Source organism: Canis lupus, chromosome 31, assembly GCF_003254725.2.
Source record: "Canis lupus dingo isolate Sandy chromosome 31, ASM325472v2, whole genome shotgun sequence".
NCBI classification, from domain to species: domain Eukaryota; kingdom Metazoa; phylum Chordata; class Mammalia; order Carnivora; family Canidae; genus Canis; species Canis lupus.
In genome coordinates this window covers 27,929,173-27,949,797 of record NC_064273.1, presented here as the reverse complement: position 1 = coordinate 27,949,797, position 20,625 = coordinate 27,929,173, and the positions used below count along the sequence as shown (strand labels likewise).

The 20,625-nt window shown below is 41.0% G+C and overlaps 1 protein-coding gene across 1 annotated transcript in view; it reads left to right on the top strand.

The window, feature by feature from the left end:
- The first annotated feature begins 7,103 nt into the window (after nt 1-7,103).
- Nucleotides 7,104-20,625, top strand: part of PAXBP1 (PAX3 and PAX7 binding protein 1) — a 34,506-nt gene continuing 20,984 nt past the window's right edge. Inside the window, exons 1-7 of the mRNA XM_025449645.3 lie at nt 7,104-7,579; nt 9,019-9,147; nt 13,840-14,016; nt 15,322-15,543; nt 16,104-16,207; nt 17,453-17,670; nt 18,206-18,395. Of these exons, the coding sequence (XP_025305430.1) occupies nt 7,225-7,579; nt 9,019-9,147; nt 13,840-14,016; nt 15,322-15,543; nt 16,104-16,207; nt 17,453-17,670; nt 18,206-18,395 (1,395 nt within the window). The 5' untranslated portion in view covers nt 7,104-7,224. The remainder of the gene's footprint in view (nt 7,580-9,018; nt 9,148-13,839; nt 14,017-15,321; nt 15,544-16,103; nt 16,208-17,452; nt 17,671-18,205; nt 18,396-20,625) is intronic.

The window sequence follows — 20,625 nt, the reverse complement described above, 5'->3', positions numbered from 1 at the left end:
ATGTCTCTGGAGAGAAGGAAACAAAAGCAAAAATGGACCACTGGGACTTCATCAAGATAAAAAGCTTCTGCACAGCAAAGAAAACAAAAGCTAAACTAAAAGGCAACCTACAGAATGGGAGAAGATATTTGCAAATGACATAATGGATAATGGGCTAGTATCTAAAATCTATAAAGAACTTGTCAAATTCAATACCCAAAAAACAAAAAATCCAGTCAAGAAATGGGTAGAAGACATGAACAGACATTTCTCCAAAGAGGACATCCAGATGGCCAATAGATACATGAAAAAATGCTCAACATCACTCATCATCAGAGAAATACAATCAAAACCACAATGAGATACCATCACACCAGTCAGAATGGCTAAAATTAACAACTCAGAAAATAGGAGATGTTGGTGAGGATGCAGAGAAAGGGGAACCCTCTTACACTGTTGGTGGGAATGCAAACGTGGTACAGCCATTCTGGAAAACAGTATGGAGGTTCCTCAAAAAGCTAAAAATAGAGCTACCCTACAACCCAGCAATTGCACTACTAGGTATTTACCCAAAAGATACAAACATAGTGATTTGAAGGGGCACATGCACCCCAATGTTTATAGCAGCAATGTCCACAATAGCCAAACTATGGAAAGAGCCCAGATGTCCATCATGAGATGAATGGATAAGGAAGGTGTGGTATATATATATACAATGGAATACAAAAAAAAAAAAAATGGAATACTACTCAGCCATCAGAAAGAATGAAATCTTGCCATTTGCAATGACATGGATCAAGGAACTAGAGGATATTATGCTAAACGAAATAAGTCAAAGACAAGTATCATATGATTTCATTCACGTAGGAATTCCCTATGTGGAATTTAAGAAACAAAACTGATCAACACAGGAGAACGGAAGGAAGAAATAAAATAAGATGAAAACAGAGAGGGAAGCAAATCATAAGACACTCTACCTCTAGAGTGTCTAGAAACTAATACTATACTATAGTGATAGTAATACTACCTCTGAAACTAATACTACACTATATGTGAACAAACTTGAATTCAAATAAAATCTTGAAAGAAAAAAACCCACAATTGTACAAAGTGCACAGATAAAATTAGCATTACTATGAATTTAAAAAACTTTATCATTTTGTTAGAATTTGTTAGAATTTTTTGGTCCTAGTGTTGATTCTAACTAATGGAAACAAATATGAGGGTTTTTTTTTTTAAGATTTATTTATTTATTCATGAGAGACAGAGAGAGAGAGAGAGAGAGGCAGAGACATAGGCAGAGGGAGAAGCAGGCTCTTCACAGGAGCCCAATGCAGGACTCGATCCCAGATCCCGGGATCACAACCTGAGCCAAAGGCAGCCACCCAACCGCTGAGCCACCCAGGTATCCCAAACGTGAAGTATTTTAAGCAAAAACACATAGTCAAACAAGAAAACATCCCCAATAGCAACACAATGAAAAAGAAATTTACCCTAAGGATTCTGGGGCATCTTAGGGAGCCCACAGACCGCAGTGCAATCCTGCTTCAAGGAGCATTGAGAACAAGAACCAGGAAAGAAACAAGAACCCCACAGGCTGTTTTGCCTTCTGCTTTCTAGCACATCTGCTTCATTCTTTTCTTCTGCTACACAGACTAGTTTTCTCAGCTTTTGAATCGACATGGTAATTTATGGCTTCCCTTGGGCTCTTGAATTCATTGCAATGCCAGCCACAAGCAGGGACTCATGGTCTTAGTTTCAAGTGCAAAATCTGGGAGAACCTGATTGGCTCACCTTGGATCAGGTGCCCATGTTCGCCCAGTTAGTGCTATGTAATCAGGCTTCCAGTTCCTAAAGGCCTATGGGGACCTATCTATTACTGCTTTAAGAACTCATCTCCCCAGTAATTTATAACAAATGTATTGCGAACTTTTGAGAATAAGGGGACATAAGCTGTAGAAAATGTAATTTATATCAACATCGGAAGAAAATATTTATCACTATTTAAATAAACAGATAATGTTCAGTACCATTCAGTCAGCAAATATTTATTGCCTATTGTGTGCAGGTGCGATTCCAGGGACCATGAAGATAACAGTGAACAAAACATAAAATCTCTTCTCCCATGAAGCTTACACTTTAAATTGATGCAGAACTGCCTTCAGCAAGGCAAGCTCTAAAGACATTTAAATAATTAAATGATTTTTCCAGAATAGGATTTTTGAATTATAGTCTTAGAAGGAAAAGAGAAAAAATCCTAGATCAGGGATTCCTAGACTATGAGATTTCACCTGCCAAATACAATTTTTAGATGAAATTAAAAATTTAGGAGGATTCATAGCTTTTACTTTTTAATCTGCCAAATAAGAATGCAAAAACAAACACACAATCATATACCATCCTTACTGTTTCAGACAGAAAGAGATTTTAGTAGCTTAACCTGGAAAGAGAAAGACAATCTCAGAATAAATATTTTTTCCCCAAGAAAGGACATCTGGCTACTCTACACAGATTGTTCTTCCTCTTCTCATTTGGCAGCTGACTAGGGAAAGCTTTTCACAGGTTCATAGACCTACATTTCGTAACCATTGTTCTAGACTACAGAGTCTAATACTGAGTCAGCAAACAAAACAAAACTGGTTTGCCTGTTTTATCTGAATTTATGGGTCAATTAATTCGTGCGAAGTCACAATTCAGTGGGGGAAAAAAACAATCAGAATTATTGCCTGGAAAGATGGCTCTTTAAGAAGAACTAACTTCTTGATTCAAACAAAATGACTGATATAACAGTTCTATGTAAGCTGTGTTTGTTTCCCTAGAATACTAAAGACATTCCAATAATAAATGGTGATGACATACTATACGCAATAAAGTTAGTCTGTTTAATACTCAAAGCACAGAAGCATTTTATAAAATCATCAGTTTGCATAATATACAGGCTGACAGGCAACCAAAGCAGCTATTCAGTTTCAGGAATTTAATTTCCACAAGATCTATAACTTCTATAAAAGGACCTTTGGCTTGCTTGTGCAACAAAATAACTTTCAAGTGCTTAACTTTGCCCTTTAATTATCTGAATAGGTAGACTGTCAAAGTTATAAATACATTCATTGTGTATCACTTTCTTGGCTCATGTTAAAATGACAAGTGTCCTCCCCTCTCTCTATATTCAGCCACCATTTTTTCGGTGGAAGATCTTTTTGAAATTTTAAGCCAAGATATTAACATGTTCTGTTCTGGACCGTATGTTTGTTGCCTCTGCCCTCATCATATTACTGTAAATCTGTCTCTTGGCTCAAGTGTCTGGAGGCCGATCAGCACAATTTGAATCTTCTGTGATGGGAACTGGAGTTCCATTTCACCAATGAAACACTCTGTTGGAATCAGCACTTAAATCAGTGCTGAGCAACTAGAATATAAGAACTTAGAGAAATGAGAGTAGAATGGGAGTTAGATGCTACTAACCTTTCGTATAAACTGGACGAAAATGTTACAGAAGAGGCTCTTCACCTAAATCATCCTTCCAGTTTCTAAAAGTGGGTCCCGGCTGGGCAGTTCTCACATCCAAAGAAAACCAGAGGGGGGAAAAAGGTAGATATGTATGACATAGAAATTCTTGGTGGGCTTGGAAACTTCTGCTTCAACTTGGAACTTAATTCTTTTTTTTAATTTTTTTTATTTTTTTATTTTTATTTTTTTATTTTTTTTAATTTATTTTTTATTGGTGGTCAATTTGCTAACATACAGAATAACCCCCAGTGCCCGTCACCCATTCACTCCCACCCCCCGCCCTCCTCCCCTTCCACCACCCCTAGTTCGTTTCCCAGAGTTAGCAGTCTTTACGTTCTGTCTCCCTTTCTGATATTGCCCACACATTTCTTCTCCCTTCCCTTATATTCCCTTTCGCTATTATTTATATTCCCCAAATGAATGAGAACATATAATGTTTGTCCTTCTCCGACCGACTTTCTTCACTCAGCATAATAGATTCCAGTTCCATCCACGTTGAAGCAAATGGTGGGTATTTGTCATTTCTAATAGCTGAGTAACGTGGATGGAACTGGAGGGTATTATGCTGAGTGAAGAAAGTCGGTCGGAGAAGGACAAACATTATATGTTCTCATTCATTTGGGGAATATAAATAATAGCGAAAGGGAATATAAGGGAAGGGAGAAGAAATGTGTGGGCAATATCAGAAAGGGAGACAGAACGTAAAGACTGCTAACTCTGGGAAACGAACTAGGGGTGGTGGAAGGGGAGGAGGGCGGGGGGTGGGAGTGAATGGGTGACGGGCACTGGGGGTTATTCTGTATGTTAGCAAATTGACCACCAATAAAAAATAAATTTAAAAAAAAATCCTAGAGGAGAACACAGGCAACACCCTTTTTGAACTCGGCCACAGTAACTTCTTGCAAGATACATCCACGAAGGCAAAAGAAACAAAAGCAAAAATGAACTATTGGGACTTCATCAAGATAAGAAGCTTTTGCACAGCAAAGGATACAGTCAACAAAACTCAAAGACAACCTACAGAATGGGAGAAGATATTTGCAAATGACCTATCCGATAAAGGGCTAGTTTCCAAGATCTATAAAGAACTTATTAAACTCAACACCAAAGAAACAAACAATCCAATCATGAAATGGGCAAAAGACATGAAGAGAAATCTCACAGAGGAAGAACTTAATTCTTTAAAAAAAAAACATTTTAAAAAAATTTGTGTATTCACGAGAGAGAGAGAGAGAGAGAGAGAGAGAGAGGCAGAGACACAGGCAGAGGGAGAAGCAGGCTCCCTGTGGGGAACCCCATGCGGGACTGGATCCCATGACCCCATGTTCACAACCTGAGCCAAAGACAGACACTCAAGGACTAAGCCACCTTCAATTTTTTTTTTTAAGATTTTATTTATTCATGAGAGACACACACAGAGAGAGAGGCAGAGACACAGGCAGAGGGAGAAGCAAGCTCCATGCAGGGAGCCCGAGAGGGACTCGATCCCAGGTCTTCAGGATCAGACCCTGGGCTGAAGGCGGCGCTAAACCGCTGAGCCACCTGGGCTGCCCCGGGAACTTCATTTTTAAGCGAAATTTTGACAGGATGGCGTGGGCAAAAGGCGCTCTCACATTTCCTGGTAAGAGTACAAATAGACACAGATTCTATAAAGAGCAACTTATAATTAGCAAAGTTACAAATGCACACATTTGGATCTAGCAAAGTCCAGTTCTAGCTTGTTCTCCAGATGTGACCATTTTTCAAAGATTTTCATTGTGGCACTGATTATTACAGCAAGACGGGAAATAACCTTATGGGGTGGTTTTATAAATTATGGTACCTTCCAACAAGAGATCCATATGCATAGGTAAAAAAAAAAAAAAAAAAAAAAAAAAAAGCCAACCTTTATGTATGGACACGAACCAAACTCCAATTTATGTTAAACTAAAAACATAGTTTACGTGCTGTGTAAAAAGAGGTAATTCATAAAGATACACTCATTTGCTTTCACGTTCATAGAGTATCTCAGGAGGATCATGAGAATTTTAACTGAGGCACAACTGGAAAGCTTCTGGTGATGGATGGGCTCTTTTTTTTTTTTTTTCTTCACTATAGGAATGCCCTTTGTTACCCTCTCAATTTTGAGATGTGCAAACGACCTGCCTAGAGGCGCACAGGTGAAGGAAAAGGCCTCCATCCGGGGATACCCTGGGCAAGCAGTCCCGGAGCCTGCTGGGGCCTCGTCAGTTAAGACCCTTCCCTCTGTGACGCAAGGCTGAAATGTGTCACAACCGTCCCCACTCGTGCAGGTCCATTTCCCTTCCGTTTCTGAAATCAGCTGCGTTTCAGAAATGCTGCAAAATTTGGCATTCCCTCGAAAACACTACAACACGTTGGCTCTCGGCTTAACGGAGACAGGGGCTGCAGCCATCAGGCCCGGTGACGCGTTCTCCTAGATGAAATCCAATGCTGCCGACAGTGCTTTGTGGCTACAAAGCTGTAGGCACACGAAGTGGGACTCCGTAGAGTCAGTGACAACTACCCTAGAGTTCGGGAAGCCTCTCCCACCGTGGGAACCTACTTTCCCTCCCCAAACCTGGTCTGTCCTTCTGATTTCCCCCACCTCCTCTCCCCTCCCCTCTCTTCCCACTACTTCCACTCCTCTCCTCCTCCTCCCCTTTTTCCTGTCCTCCTCCCCTCCCCCTTTTCCTCCCCTCCCCCTCTTCCCCCTCCCCTCCCCTCCTCTTCTCCTCCCCTCTCCTCCTCTTCCCCTCCCCCTTGCCCTCCCTCCCCTCTTGCCCTCCCCCTCCTCCCCTTCCCCTCCCTTGTCCCCTCCCCTTCCCCTCTTGCCCTCCCCTCTCCTTCCCCTCCTCCTCCTCCTCCCCTCTCCCCTTCCCCCCTTGCCCTCCCCTCTCCTCTTCCTCCCCTCCCCTCCTCTCGTCCTCCCCTCCTCCCCTCCCCTCTTCCTCCCCTCTCCTTCCCCTCCTCCTCCTCCCCCCTCCCCTCTCCTCCCCTTCCCCTCTTGCCCTCCCCTCTCCTCCCCTCTCCTCCCCCTCCTCCTCCTCCCCTCTCCCCTTCCCCTCTTGCCCTCCCCTCTCCTCCCCGCCCCTCTCCTCCCCCTCCTCCTCCTCCCCTCTCCCCTTCCCCTCTTGCCCTCCCCTCTCCTCTTCTTCCCCTCCCCTCCTCTCGCCCTCCCCTCCTCTCCCCTCCCCCACTTGCCCTCCCCTCCCCTCCTCCTTCCCTCTCCCCTCCCCTCCTCCCGTCCTCCCCTCCCCTCTCCTTCCCGTCCTCCTTCCCCTCCTCTTCCTCCTCCTCCCCCCCTTCCCCTCCTCCTCCTCCTCCGTCGGCCCCTCCCCGCGCTTGGCGGGAGCTTTCCTCGCGTGACCACTCTGCGTAAGTGCGGAAGACGCAGTGCAGCAGCGGGGGCCGCGGGAAGACCGAGCTTACCCGGTCCTCTCGTCTCTATGATCCTCTCTGTGACCCGTCGGACGGCGCCGAGTCCCAGTTCCGCGCCCACGGTCCTCCACGCCGGCAGAGGACACTGCGACCAGCTGGCGCTCTCGCGAGAGGCGCGTTGGGGCTCTCCTCGGAGGGAGCGCGCCCGCGCATGCGCGCTCGGAGGTGCGCGGTAGACGGCCGGCGAGACCGGGCCCGGCCGGGGGGGCCGGAGTGCGCGCGTGCGCCGTCGCGAGCTGGCCGCCGCCGGGGCCGCCGAGTGGGAGCGGGCGTGAGACCGCCGTGCGAGCCGCGGGGATGTTCCGAAAGGCCCGGCGAGTGAACGTGCGCAAGCGGAATGACTCGGAGGAGGAGGAGCGAGAGCGCGATGAGGAGCAGGAGCCGCCGCCGTTGCTGCCGCCGCCGGGCGCGAGCGCGGGCGCGGGCGAGGACCCGGGCTCCGGCGGCGGCGACCGGGCCCCTGGGGGGGAGTCGCTGCAGGGCCCGGGGCTGCCGCCGCCTTCCGCGCTGACCCCGGGCTCGGGGGCCGAGGCCGGGGGCTGCTTCCCGGGCGGCGCGGAGCCCGGCAACGGGCTGAAGCCGCGCAAGAGGCCGCGGGAGAACAAAGAGGTGCCGCGGGCCAGCCTGCTGAGCTTCCAGGACGAGGAGGAAGGTGAGCGCCGCGCCGGCGTCCCCGGAGCCCAGACCCCTGCCCTGGGCCCCCCGCCGGGCGTCCCCGCATCCCCGGACGCCCAGCCTTCGCGCCCGACCCGCCGCGCATCCCTCCCCGCCTCCGGCCTTCTGCTCCCGGCGGAGGACGCGCTCCCGCGCCGCCGCCAGCCTTTTCTTAACCACCGCCTCCTCCTCCTCCTCCTCGTCCTCCTGTGCATTTCCTGCTCAGATCCGTCATTCTGAATTTTTGTTCAGTGGAAATTTCAGTGCCCCCCGTCCTGCTCCCCACCCCCCCGGCGGGTGTGTGTCGGGGAGAACTTGAGTTGGGTCCCCCTCGTCTGCTCTTGGCCGGGTCTCGGAATCTTCTGCAGGTCCCGGGGCCCACGCCTCTTGGGGGGAGTCTGTCCAGGCATCCTTGACCTTAGGAAGGCCGGGATTGTAAGGAGGATTTCCTAAATCTGGGAGCAGAATCCCCGGAGTGGAAGCCCTGGTTCTGAGTGACCTTGGGTCAGTCCTTTGCAAATGCCAAGCCTCAGTTTTCCTATGGGAATAAGTAGGGGTGCAGACGTCCGGCTTTCCTCGTGCCGTGGAGAGAGACGGTGCAATAGTAACTGAAGGCGTTTTATCCAATCGGGTGTGAGAGGCCAAGCTGCAGTGAATTTAGCTTTCTGATCATATATGAGCCTTAAAGCTAACTTCCCGACCAGTTGCATGTGTGTGTGTTTATGTAACTCAGTTAAGCGTGTGTTAGGAGGAAAGACTTTTGGATATCTCACTTGCATCTTGATGCAAGATGCTTTCATCTTTCCAGTAAGGTGGGCAGTTTCTTTTTGACCTTTCTGTTAATTTTTATCTTGTTTGAGAGGACCACTGCCAGATTTTTTTTTTTTTTTTGCATAGTGATGCAGTGATGCAAACTAGTGTTTGCATTTGACTTGAAAAATTTCAAATCAAAGGCGGTGGATACATACCCAACTTATTTTTGAAAACTACTTTGTTCTCAGCTTAGTCTTGAAATAATATGTCAGTTTGTGATGGACAAAGATTTAGTCAGACTTGACAGCTCTATTACCCAGCATCTTTTGATTTCGGGTGTTTGTTTTTTTTTTTCCCTTGATACCCTAATAAAGTAATTATGTGCTTTTTTTCAATGATTTTGTTTTCCTCCTGAGGAAGACAATAGGACAGGAAAATTTTGTGCAGTTGCATATGTTGTGCCTTTTAAAAAGTCTCAAATTTGCATTATGCGAGGTTAATTTATGAAGTTGACTTCAGCTTTTGAGGGTCTGTGACAGATTTGGAATAACTTCAAATGATATAATGCTTTGTTCTATGAGTGTCTATTTGGATGAATGCAAAAAGCACCTAAGTTCATGTGAAAGTTAGAAACGAAGCTATCTGAAATGGTTGCTACAGACTTCATTTAATTTCTTTTCTAAGAAAATGAAGAAGTTTTCAAAGTGAAGAAATCAAGTTACAGCAAAAAGATAGTAAAATTACTTAAGAAAGAATATAAAGAAGATCTTGAAAAATCGAAGATTAAAACAGAACTCAACTCATCAGCAGACAGTAAGTACCAAACTCATAGGAGTCTTTTGAAACAACAAAATGAAACCTCTTTCTCACAGGGATTGAATGGATTTGCTGTATATGTAGAGTCAGTTGACTCGATTGTTTTCAGAGGTCCAAATTGAATATTGATACAGTTCTATTATTTAATTCTAACACAACTACACAGTAAATGTGATTTTTCACAAAGACAGAATTCACTGCTGCTGAAATGTTTCTGCTGTAGCACCTGAATCCTCCCCAAATTTTCCTGCTGGTGTTCAGGCTGCTGTTGACCAGAGAAAGGAAGTTTCCCATTTTAAGCCTGAGACCCAGGTTTATTTCTGTTTGAGGTAGTACTGTGTAAGTTCCTGTACTTGTATTTTATAGAGACTGGTGTTCAATTTCTTTGGTGGTATTTCCACAGTTGGTTTAATTCTTGCAGAACTTTTAGGAACGCCCTTGTTTTAATGTTTATTGATAATGCTTTCTCATTCTGTAGCCTTATCAGATACGTGGTGAGGACTCCTCAGTGTGAGGCCCCTGCCTGCATTGTACAGACATTTCTCACACCCTTTCACAACTGAAGCTTAACAATTTTAAAAAGTTATTTGTCTGGGAGGAAAGTGGATTCATTATAATATGCTGTGGTCTGAGTTATTCTCACGCAAATACCTTAGAGAAATTTTTTATTCTATGGAATTAAGGATAGAATTATTTCACAGGTTCTCAGCCATAGGCTTAATGTGAAAAAGTATGTCATTGTATCTCAAATTTAGAGTCTAATTTTGGAGACAGCATCAAAATTACTTAAATGTATCATTGGACCTAGTGTTTGGCAAAATGTCCAGTGAGTGGTTTAAAAGGGAACTACATTTTTTTTTCTTTTTTTGGAGGCAGGAGAAGGAATGCTTTATAGATAAAGTGGAATATGAAACTGGGTTTTTGATGATTTAAATTCCAAAAGATGGGAAAGGGAAGATAGAGTGTATCATCAAAGATTAAAGTGACCTAAGGCAAGAGCAAGTATACCTGTCAGGTCAAAGTAGATGATTTGGAAGTGGAGGTTTGGGGTGAAAGGTACATTGTTGACCGATTATGAAGGATGTTTAATCTCCAATAAGGGGTTTAGAGTTGCTGTGTTCAGTGGCTTGCCAAGATGGTGACATGAAAAATGCCTTTGAAACTTTAACCTGGTATTAACATGCAGAATGGATTGGTGCAAGGAGAGATCGGAGCCCTAAAGCTGTTTGAAATCAAGGGCCAGCTTTGATCAATTAATAGGGAGTTTAAAAAGGTCTTAGTTGAGCAAGACTAAGGCTTTTCCTGACTCAGTGGGAAATTGTGGATGAGTTAAAAATGTTTGCTGTGGGTGTGGGAGAAGAAATGAAAAGAAAGGATTATTTGAAAAATGTTCCAAGGAAGAAATTGGTAGGCTTGATATAGGCTTTAGCTATTGGACTTAAAAGAAACAGTCAAATTTGAACTTTTGTGCCATGGTGACTGAGAGAACAATTCTGTATTATATACAGAAATAGGGAAGGCAGGTGGGAGGAGGAGTATTTTTAGGGGAACCACTTATTTTGGAGTCTAGGAAACTGCTTTTTTCCCAAATATCTTGAGAACCGACTGTGTGCAATATAATAGTGCAGGAGAGGTCAGGAGAAATGAGAAAGGACCATTAGAAATTGAAGCAAGTCTGGGATTTTTGAGGCCTTCCCTGTGACCTGTCTTCCACTTTTACATAACTGATATTGCACTTGCCAGGTAACTTAATTAACGTCCTCCCTAAAGGTAGAGCCTCTGTATTATATATTGTCATCTTTACCCCTGAAATGATGGTGCTGTGGAGCTCTTTTCATTAATCAGCTGACAATCCTGAACTCTTCCTTATGCAGTCCTCCTTAGATAGGCAGAGGTGCATTAATCTCCAAATCAACTACTGTCAAGTTAGAAAACCCATTTTTGTGTTATTCATAAAATAAGGAGTTTGCTTTTAAACTTGAACTTGAGTGGAAATAGCCAGTAAACAGTTGGGGAGATGTGGATTTAGGTATGGTGCTTAGCAAGGTATTTATTAATAGCAGAAGTAAATGGAATCGATGAGGGAGCAGCAAGGAGGAGAAATTCCAGAGGACCAAAGACTTCTATCTTTAATAAATGTATGCATAGAGAAGAGGATTTTACTAAATAGAATCATAATAGCCAGAGAAGAGACAGGAAAGTTTCAAGATGATGATACTCATTTGTATGAAATAGGACCAGAAAAGTCAGGAAAAGAAAGGACCATGGGGTTGAGGGAACTTTCTCAGGGTTTCTGTTGTTTTCTTTCTGGAGGAGAATGTCTGGTGGAAGAGACAAGCCCACTAAACAAGCTCTTACCTGTTTGGATGAAGAAACATCTTTTGCTAAATTGCTTGATACTGTATGAATTAATTGTAGCTGCAGCCATTGGGATAGCTGGTATGGGAGCTGGGACTGCAAGAAATCAAAGGCCATTTGCCCAGGTTGAGGCACAAGTGGTGACGAAGTAGAAGGCAGCAGGTCCACACTGCTTTCCAGAAGTTTGTCAGAGAGAGTAGTAGAGGACAGAGAGAGTAGCTAGAGAGACCATTGGGATCAAGGAGAAGTTTTTCAATAGAAATGTGTCTGTAGACAGAAGAAAGGCATGGGAGGGCCTGATCAAGGTAAAGAGAATGTTCATGAAAACAAGTTTCCTGATGTGGTAGTAGAAGAAATTGAAGATAAAAGAGGAGCCTAGAGAAAGATTATTTAGTATCTCTTTTTATAAAGACATCTGGAAGGATAATCCATGTCCACTAACAAAAACTCAGCTGTTACCATGTTGTGCACTTGTATGTGATCAATCATAAAATCTATTTGCTCAGTCTGTTAAAATCTGCAGAAATCATTATCTGAACATACCTACCTGGTTTAGTGTACATTTCCCAGTTCTATTAAAAGCCATTGATGTAGTGTGGGTTTAGAGTAGAAGGAAATGGATAGTTTTTGACTCTCGTCTAACCGTATCCATCTGATACGGTGAATTTTTAAATCTTACAGTGTCAGAATGTACTTTAGAAGGAAGGCTGTGGCTAATGAGGTAGGAAGATAAATGAGAAAACTAAGGAGCTTAAAACATAATGACCTAAATCCTAGTCAAGTTAAAAGTGTGTATGTAGGGGAGTGTTGTTATCTCTGGGATTCCTATTGAAGGTAGTGGAATATGGCTTGAGAAGAATAGAGAATCTTTGAAACACTTTTTGGGAGGGGAACATGCTAGGGAAACAATAGAAGAATATCATGTTTAGAATAAACTTCTAGTATTTCATTATATTCATCATACCTATAATGTGCCAGGTTCAGTGCTCATGGTGAAAAACACTTTGATTTTTCTTGATTTTTTCTTTCTTTTTTCTTTTTTTAAGATTTTATTTATTAATGAGAGAGAGAGAGAGAGAGAGAGAGGCAGAGACACAGGCAGAGAGAGAAGCAGGCTCCATGCAGGGAGACTGATGTGGGACTCCATCCTGGGACTCCAGGACTATGCCCTGGGCCAAAAGCAGATGCTTAACCGCTGAGCCATCCAGGGATCCCCTCTTGATTTTTTTCATCAGTCCTACTGATAGTGCAGTAGGACTGGTTAGCTCTATAAAGATACAGTGGTGCCTCCTGGAGTACAGTGGCAGGAAAAGCAGTGTTGTGACCAGTCTTAGGAATGGCCTCAGCATTAGGGAGCTCTCTCCTCTGTCCATATGGCAGAATGTGGTGCACTCCAGCTCCCTTCCTGGTTTACATGTGGTGGTTTTTAGTGCCACCTGGTCTCTGACTTGTCTTCTGTCTCAGTTCCAGATTCCCGGAAAGAGAATCAGGTTGTCTCTGCTTTGGTCACAAATCCTGCTTTGGTCACTTTTTGAATCTGCTTTGGTTAGTCTTGAACATTCAGTCATGGCAGTGGGGTCAGAGTTACACTGTATAAATGTGACTTAAAAGGGTCTTATCCCTTGAGGTGATGGATGGCAAATATTTGTGACCTAAGAAGATAATCCTGACGTATTCATTACAGTGAGGGTTTTTTTTTCTTTTTTTTAAGATTTTATTTATTTATTTATTTATTTATTTATTTATTTATTTATTTATTTATTTATTTATGAGAGACAGAGAAAGGCAGAGATACAGGCAGAGGGAGACGCAGGCTCCATGCAGGGAACCCGATGTGGCACTTGATCCCGGGTCTCCAGGATCACACCTCAGGCTGAAGGTGGCGCTAAACTACTGAGCCACCGGGGCTGCCTACAGTGAGGTTTATATGGTTCATAAACATTGTTCTTGATGGAAAGCTGCCTCAGATGGACTTTGAGTTTAATAAAATACTGGCATATAAGATGAAATAAGCTTCAAAGAGGTATGAAGTTATCAGTGGGAGTTTAGAGGAAGAAACAGTTAATTTTGATAAATTCAGTAAAATTTTGATGTAATGAACTCAAGGTGGAATTGAACAGAGCCTCCAGTGCACTCCTGTGACCCCTGTATTATTTTTACTTCCCATTTAATGCCTATTGTTTGATATTTCATTTTCATACATCAGTGGTTTTGAGTTTTAAGAAAATTAAAATAGTTGCAACTTGAATAAATTGAGCTTATAAATGAATAAAAGGTGCCTCCTTATGCAGTCTGTTTTAAACATCTTTTAATAACTTTTCAAAAATGTAGACGAACCACCTTTGGACAAAACAGGACACGTTAAGGACACCAGTCAAGAAGATGGAGTTATCATCAATGAACATGGTGAAGATGAAATGGATATGGAAAGTGAGAAGGAGGAAGAAAAGCCAAAAGCTGGTGGAGCCTTTTCTAACGCTTTATCTTCTTTGAACGTTCTCCGTCCAGGTGTGTACTTGTAAATACTTCTCAGACATGAAGGAAGCCCCCAAGGAGGGGCCATGTGTAGCGATGGTGAAGGAAGGAGGTAGCGAAGTGGTGTTTCTTAGGACATTCCTATATAAGCCAGGGTGTTGCCTTTTGCAAATAAAGTGAGAGAACTAGAAACTTTCTAATTTTCCAAGTTTACTCTCAGGCATCAGCAAATGTGGGGCTTTGAGTAAATGGATAAATGGAACTGAAGTCTTTTTTTTTTTTTTTTCACGTATTTCATCAAGACTTTAACATTTTTAGAAATGCTACTAAAAGCAAAAGTAATTACTACTAGTTTTATGCCCACACTTCGTTTTTACTTTTCTGTAGGGAATAGTTTGCAGAACTATTCTCTGGGTAATCAGCTTTCCAGTAAATAAATGTTTAGAAAAAGAATCTAGAGGGATCCCTGGGTGGCGCAGTGGTTTGGCGCCTGCCTTTGGCCCAGGGCCCGATCCTGGAGACCCGGGATCGAATCCCCCATCGGGCTCCCGGTGCATGGAGCCTGCTTCTCCCTCTGCCTGTGTCTCTGCCTCTCTCTCTCTCTCTCTCTGTGACTATCATAAATAAATAAAAAATTAAAAAAAAAAAAAAAGAATCTAGAAAGAGAAGAACAGCTTAGTAAGTTAAGGTACACTTAACATGATTGATGTTACAAAGCCATTAAAATAACAGACAAGTAGCAAGGCATTAATTTTTATTGAGGTAAAAAGTCAGTTTGATCATGTAGTAGATTAAGCCATTACAAATTATATTCATGCCAAACAACAACATGGAAAAAACTTTGCTTTAATAGGAGGAAGAAATAGGTACACAATGATATATTCTGAATGCTTACAGGTGAACTTAGACTATTTGCAACAGAAACATACTATGATAGGCTTTTAAGGTTTGTTTTTGGGTGCCTTTTTTACTGGTTGCTTTCTAGTTTAGTAATATGATTTGATTACTTTTGTTTATTTCTTAAAAATGAAAAAAAAGTTACAGTTAAAGTAACTGTATGGTGGATTTTCCCCTCCCCCCTTTCCCATACATATTGCCATTATGTATATATTTTTAGGGTCCTTAGCGACTTTTAGCTTCCATTTATGCTAAATTAAAAATAAATCTGATGGATTACAGGCACATTTTGGGAAGGGGAGTACCAGTAACTAACGTTAGTTAGAACGTCACTGCGACCAGGCTGTTTTTGAAATTATTTTACCCTTCATATTTTCAAGAAACTAGAAATTTTATTCCCTAATACCTCTATCTTTTATAATCCTTATCATATGTTTCCAGGAGAAATTCCAGATGCAGCTTTTATACATGCTGCTAGGAAAAAGCGTCAAATGGCCCGAGAATTAGGAGATTTCACTCCTCATGATAGTGAGCCTGGTAAAGGCCGCCTTGTTAGAGAAGATGAGAATGATGCCAGCGATGATGAAGACGATGATGAGAAACGCCGCATAGTTTTTTCCGTGAAAGAAAAGTCACAAAGACAAAAAATTGCGGAGGAAATAGGTAACTTGATTTAATACGATAGTAAGCCTGTTGCATTGCTATTAAATATGATTTGCTATTAAATATAGTCCTATGAAAAGTACCCACATTTACTTAACTATGTTTAATGTTTGAGGACTGTTTTTGTTTGGGTACAAGTGTCTTATTGGAATTTTTTTATTTTTTTTAAACTATAGCATGATGTTGAAACTAACGTTTATTGAGTACTTCCTGAGTAGGCAGTACTATGTTAAGCACTTTACACGCATAAATTTTTTATAATCAGCTTAGCATTCTTTAGAGGCCTTTAAGATTTGTTCTTCCCTTTGTCGATTTGATGTCAAGCTCACAGAGAATAGGAAACCTTTCTAAGGTTTTAACAATTACATAATACTTAGCCTTTGCTTCAAGGGATATGGTGGCCAAGACAAGCAAGGCCAGGAGGATCAAAGGAGAGGAGATCAGGTTAGACATTTTAGTGAGACTGAGTTAATACCAGTAGTTTTGAAGTGTCAGGATAGCATCTCTTCCCTCCCTGCTTTTCTAAAAGTATTTAATTTTCTTTGCTGCTATGGCTGTAGGCATCGAGGGGAGCGATGATGATGCTTTAGTAACTGGAGAACAAGATGAAGAGCTCAGCCGATGGGAACAGGAGCAGATAAGAAAAGGAATTAATATCCCTCAGGTGAGAACTAAAGGATTTCACTTCAAAAATTAAAAAAAAAGTAAATGGAAAACCTTTTTTTGCCTATTTTGTTGAGTTAAAAACATTGCACATTGAATCGAATCTTATTCATTCAACCAATGTGGTTAAGAAAAGTACATAAAGTTATGTATCTGATAAGCTTTTAAAATAAACTGTATTATCTTTTGCTCTTTACAGTCAGAATAATGGGAAAATGTCTGGTTTCTTAGATCAGTATTTCTCAGAGTGGTCCTTCAACCAGCAGTAGCAGCAGCAGCTGGGAGCTTATGAGAAATGCAAATTCTCACCCTCTTGAGATCTAGGGAATGAGAAATGGGGTGGGGGGCAGCCAGCAGTGATGCACGCTGAATTGGAGAACCGCTGTTCAGATAAAACCTTTCTTCTCTGTATGGCTTATTGTTTCTGACTTTAGAAATTATTTTGTGGAAAATGGATTTCTCTGTAATGTGAAAATTTAACTGTAGATGAAAAGTCTTGCTCAATTGTTACAATAATTTGCTTTATAGAATTAAGTAGTACAGTGGAAGTGTTGCATAAATGTAAACTACTTTTGTTACTGGTGTTTTGACACAGAATTTTGCACACGCGGGTTAAGAAAATAGGATACTTAGATCTCTAGTCTCTGCTTATCTATCTTTACTTATAAGAAGTCATTTATTCTCTTCCATTCATAACATGGTGGCCTTGGATTATTTTTTATGTCCTTTCCAACTCTAAACTTCTTTGATATACTGTTTTCTTGAAAATTATTAGAAATGATTCTCAAAATAAAAATTAAAAAAAAAAAAAAAAAAAAAAAAGGGATCCCTGGGTGGCGCAGCGGTTTGGCGCCTGCCTTTGGCCCAGGGCGTGATCCTGGAGATCCGGGATCGAATCCCACGTCGGGCTCCCGGTGCATGGAGCCTGCTTCTCCCTCTGCCTGTGTCTCTGCCTCTCTTTCTCTCACTGTGTGCCTATCATAAATAAATAAAAATTAAAAAAAAAAAAAAAAAAAAAAAAGAAATGATTCTCAGCAATCCCATAAGAGTTAGAATGTTTCCAAACCCTACCTTTACATGATTCTGAAGAACTCTGAAATTATTTATCTTAATTGGCATACTGTTTGGAAAATGGTATAATTTTTGCTATTTGTTTTTGCTTTTTTTTTTTTTTATATTAACACTAGCGGTGTGATTTTATAGTTTTAACTGTTAGTTTTCATATGTGTCCCCATTTCTTTTCTAGGTTCAAGCAAGTCAGCCCACTGAAGTGAATATGTACTACCAGAACACTTACCAGACGATGCCTTATGGTTCATCCTATGGCATTCCTTATAGTTATACTGCCTATGGATCATCTGATGCCAAATCTCAAAAAACAGATAATACAGTCCCTTTCAAAACTCCCAGTAATGAGATGACTCCCGTTACTATTGATTTGGTAAAGAAACAGCTTAAAGACAGGTAGGGCAGATCAACTTCTTAAAGACCTGTCCTCTAGCTTTCTGTTCCCTCAGGCAACATGTAGTCTGGGGTAGCAGATGCAGAATATCCGCAACGAAGATTTCACTGGCCCATCTTCAAAAGCTAAACAGAAGATGACTTCATACTTTGTTCTGCTACCTTCTTGGATTACTTCTGTGGAAGCCTCGAAAAGTTATAAAAAATGCCACTCCATGATCTTGTTGAAGACAGTTCTGAGTTTGTACCTCTCGGACTTTGAAAAAGTGTAGTCAAGATATGGGGGGAAAAGCAAAAGATTTTGGTTAGCCCACCAAATAACTTTATTTGAAGTCTGTAAACTGCCTTTTTTTTCCTTTTTTTTTCTTTTTTTTTTTTTTTTTTTTTGAGGAAAACGGTACAGATGAAAAGATGGCCACTCCAAGTATTTTTATATTCTAATAGTGGAACTAAATGCGTTATTATAATATTGCAAGAGTCCTGACAGCACAGACTTTTGGATGTAAATGTGTTATATTTATCCTTTTGTGTTCTTAAGGTTGGACTCCATGAAAGAACTGCACAAAACAAATCGACAGCAGCATGAGAAACATCTGCAAAGCCGAGTGGACTCTACCAGGGCTATTGAAAGATTAGAAGGGTCTTCTGGGGGTATTGGTGAACGGTATAAATTTTTGCAAGAAATGCGAGGGTATGTCCAAGACTTGCTTGAGTGTTTCAGTGAAAAGGTAAGAATGCAAAAATACTAATCTCTTTGACTAAGGCAAAGTTAGGGAGGTCTAGACGGCCTTGTGTAGATCATTTCTGTATATCCACTGAATTCAGCTCTAGAAGTGATGAAAAGCCATGCTTCATTTTCTTCACTTCATTAGCAGCATTCTATCTTGGGGATGGCATAGTGCCTTTGTTGAAAACAAAAAAGGTTGAGCATATTTAAATAAGACTTTGGCAAGTTCTGCTTAATATAGTGATAGATTTTTGGCCGGCCCTGAAATATTAGAATATAAGGGACTCCTGGTGGAATATGGTTCTGGTCTAAACTTAACCTTCAAACTGTTTCCACAAGTAATTCCAAATAGGCATAAACTTGGAAAATTTTATTAGTTTTTTTTTTTTTTTTTTTTTTAACTAGATAAAGTTGGTCATGTTGCTACTGATAGTTTTCATCTAAATAAGCCTATGCTTTATCCACTTCAGGAACTGTAACATTGGTCGTAATTTCTTTGAAGGCCTCATTTCTTGCTTCCAAGTTCGTTTTTTGTTTGGGGTTTTTGCTTGTTTTTTGTGTAGTAGTCACTTGGCATAGTTTTTTGCATTCTTTTGTATTGCTTATTTGCATTTTTTAAATTAGCTGCACATAGGATCCCCTTCTCAAATGACTTAATTTTTTTTTTAAGATGACTGTTTTTGGTGCATTGGTTTATAAGCATCTATGGACTTTGTGGCCCTATGTTTTAAAAAAAATTAAAATCTTTGAATATCCTGAACTTTGAGGTGATACAGGATTAGGAGGCACATTTTTCCCTTCTTGGTTATGTGAATTAGCATAGAGTCTGTAATTATATGTTTAAAGGAGTATTTTATTATCTCTGCTGATTGCTTCAATACCCTAAAGCCAAAGACTTGCAAAAAGAACAATCCTAGACTATGTCTTCCTAATGGGTCTTACTGGTTCTTAGGCAATCTGTGGTCAGAGCAGGTGGAGACAGCATTCACCAGGTCTTATTTGTAGGGCTTATCACGTTCTTGTCTTTATCACCTGACTTCTGAAGAAGCAGCTATAGCCTGAGCTATGATATCCCTTGTGGCAGGTCACTGACTTAGGGTGACTAGTACAAGGGTGGGAAAGAAACAGATTTGATGCTGCAGGCAATAGAGTCAAGGTAGGAAGTGGACATAGGTATCAGAGCTGGTGGTTGTGTTCTTCCTGTTAATAAAGTCCTTTTGAGCCCAGTGGGCATGGTGGGCAACTCTGACTAGAGAAAGAATCTTTGTCTTAAACCATACTTTGTAAGTAAGGTTTGTTCCTGTGGAGTTTTTTTTTCTTGAAGTACCTTTGCTTTTAGAACTAACTTCAGTAAACTCATACACTTGTAACCATAAGCTTAACTTAAAAATTGATAGTAATATGGTTAACTCAATTATATCATTCTTGAATTAAAGAGACTGCTAGGATGTCTGGTTCATATGGTATTCAATTGCTGTTTTAAAAACAAGTAGTAGCATAATTTATTGATCTCAATTTTCTAGAGAAATCACTTAAGACTGTGCTAATATGGTTTCAGAGGCACAGAGGTAGATAATCCTTTATTTTAAGGATGAGTTTTATTTCATTTTGATATTTTGATTGGATTGAGCTTTATTAAGAGACTACAACTAAATTAATAATGCCATAAATTGTTGCCTTGGAAATATTATTTAGGAGTAATTGGATACATTTGAATATTCATTTTATACTATAAAAATTTGCTTCAGGGTAAGGCCATAGATAAACATTTCTTTGTTTTTTTTTTTCCTCTTTTGTTATAAAAGTTTAAGTAGTTTTGAACTTAGATTTTTTAATTATTTAAAGATCATTTTAACTTTCCATTGTTTTATTTCCCTTTAGTCATCTTCCTTCTTGTTTCCTTCGCCTTAAATTTGGTCTTGAAATAAAAATAGTCAAGAACAATTTTGAGTTTGGAGAGGGTAAAGAAATTGTCATGGTGCATACTCTTGAGACAAATCAATATTGTTAAGAAACATGAAAGAGAGCTGAAGAAGTGTTGGAAGGTTTTTGTTCTCAGACTTTTCTCAGCTTTGTTGAAAAGCATTCCAATGACCTAAACAGAAAAATTACATTATCAGAACTTTAACTACAAATTGAATAATTAAATTGTCTGATTCAACCTGTGGTGTGTAGCTCTTACAGTAGAGGAATGTTAACAGTCTCCAGGGCTGAAAGAATGCACCTTAGGT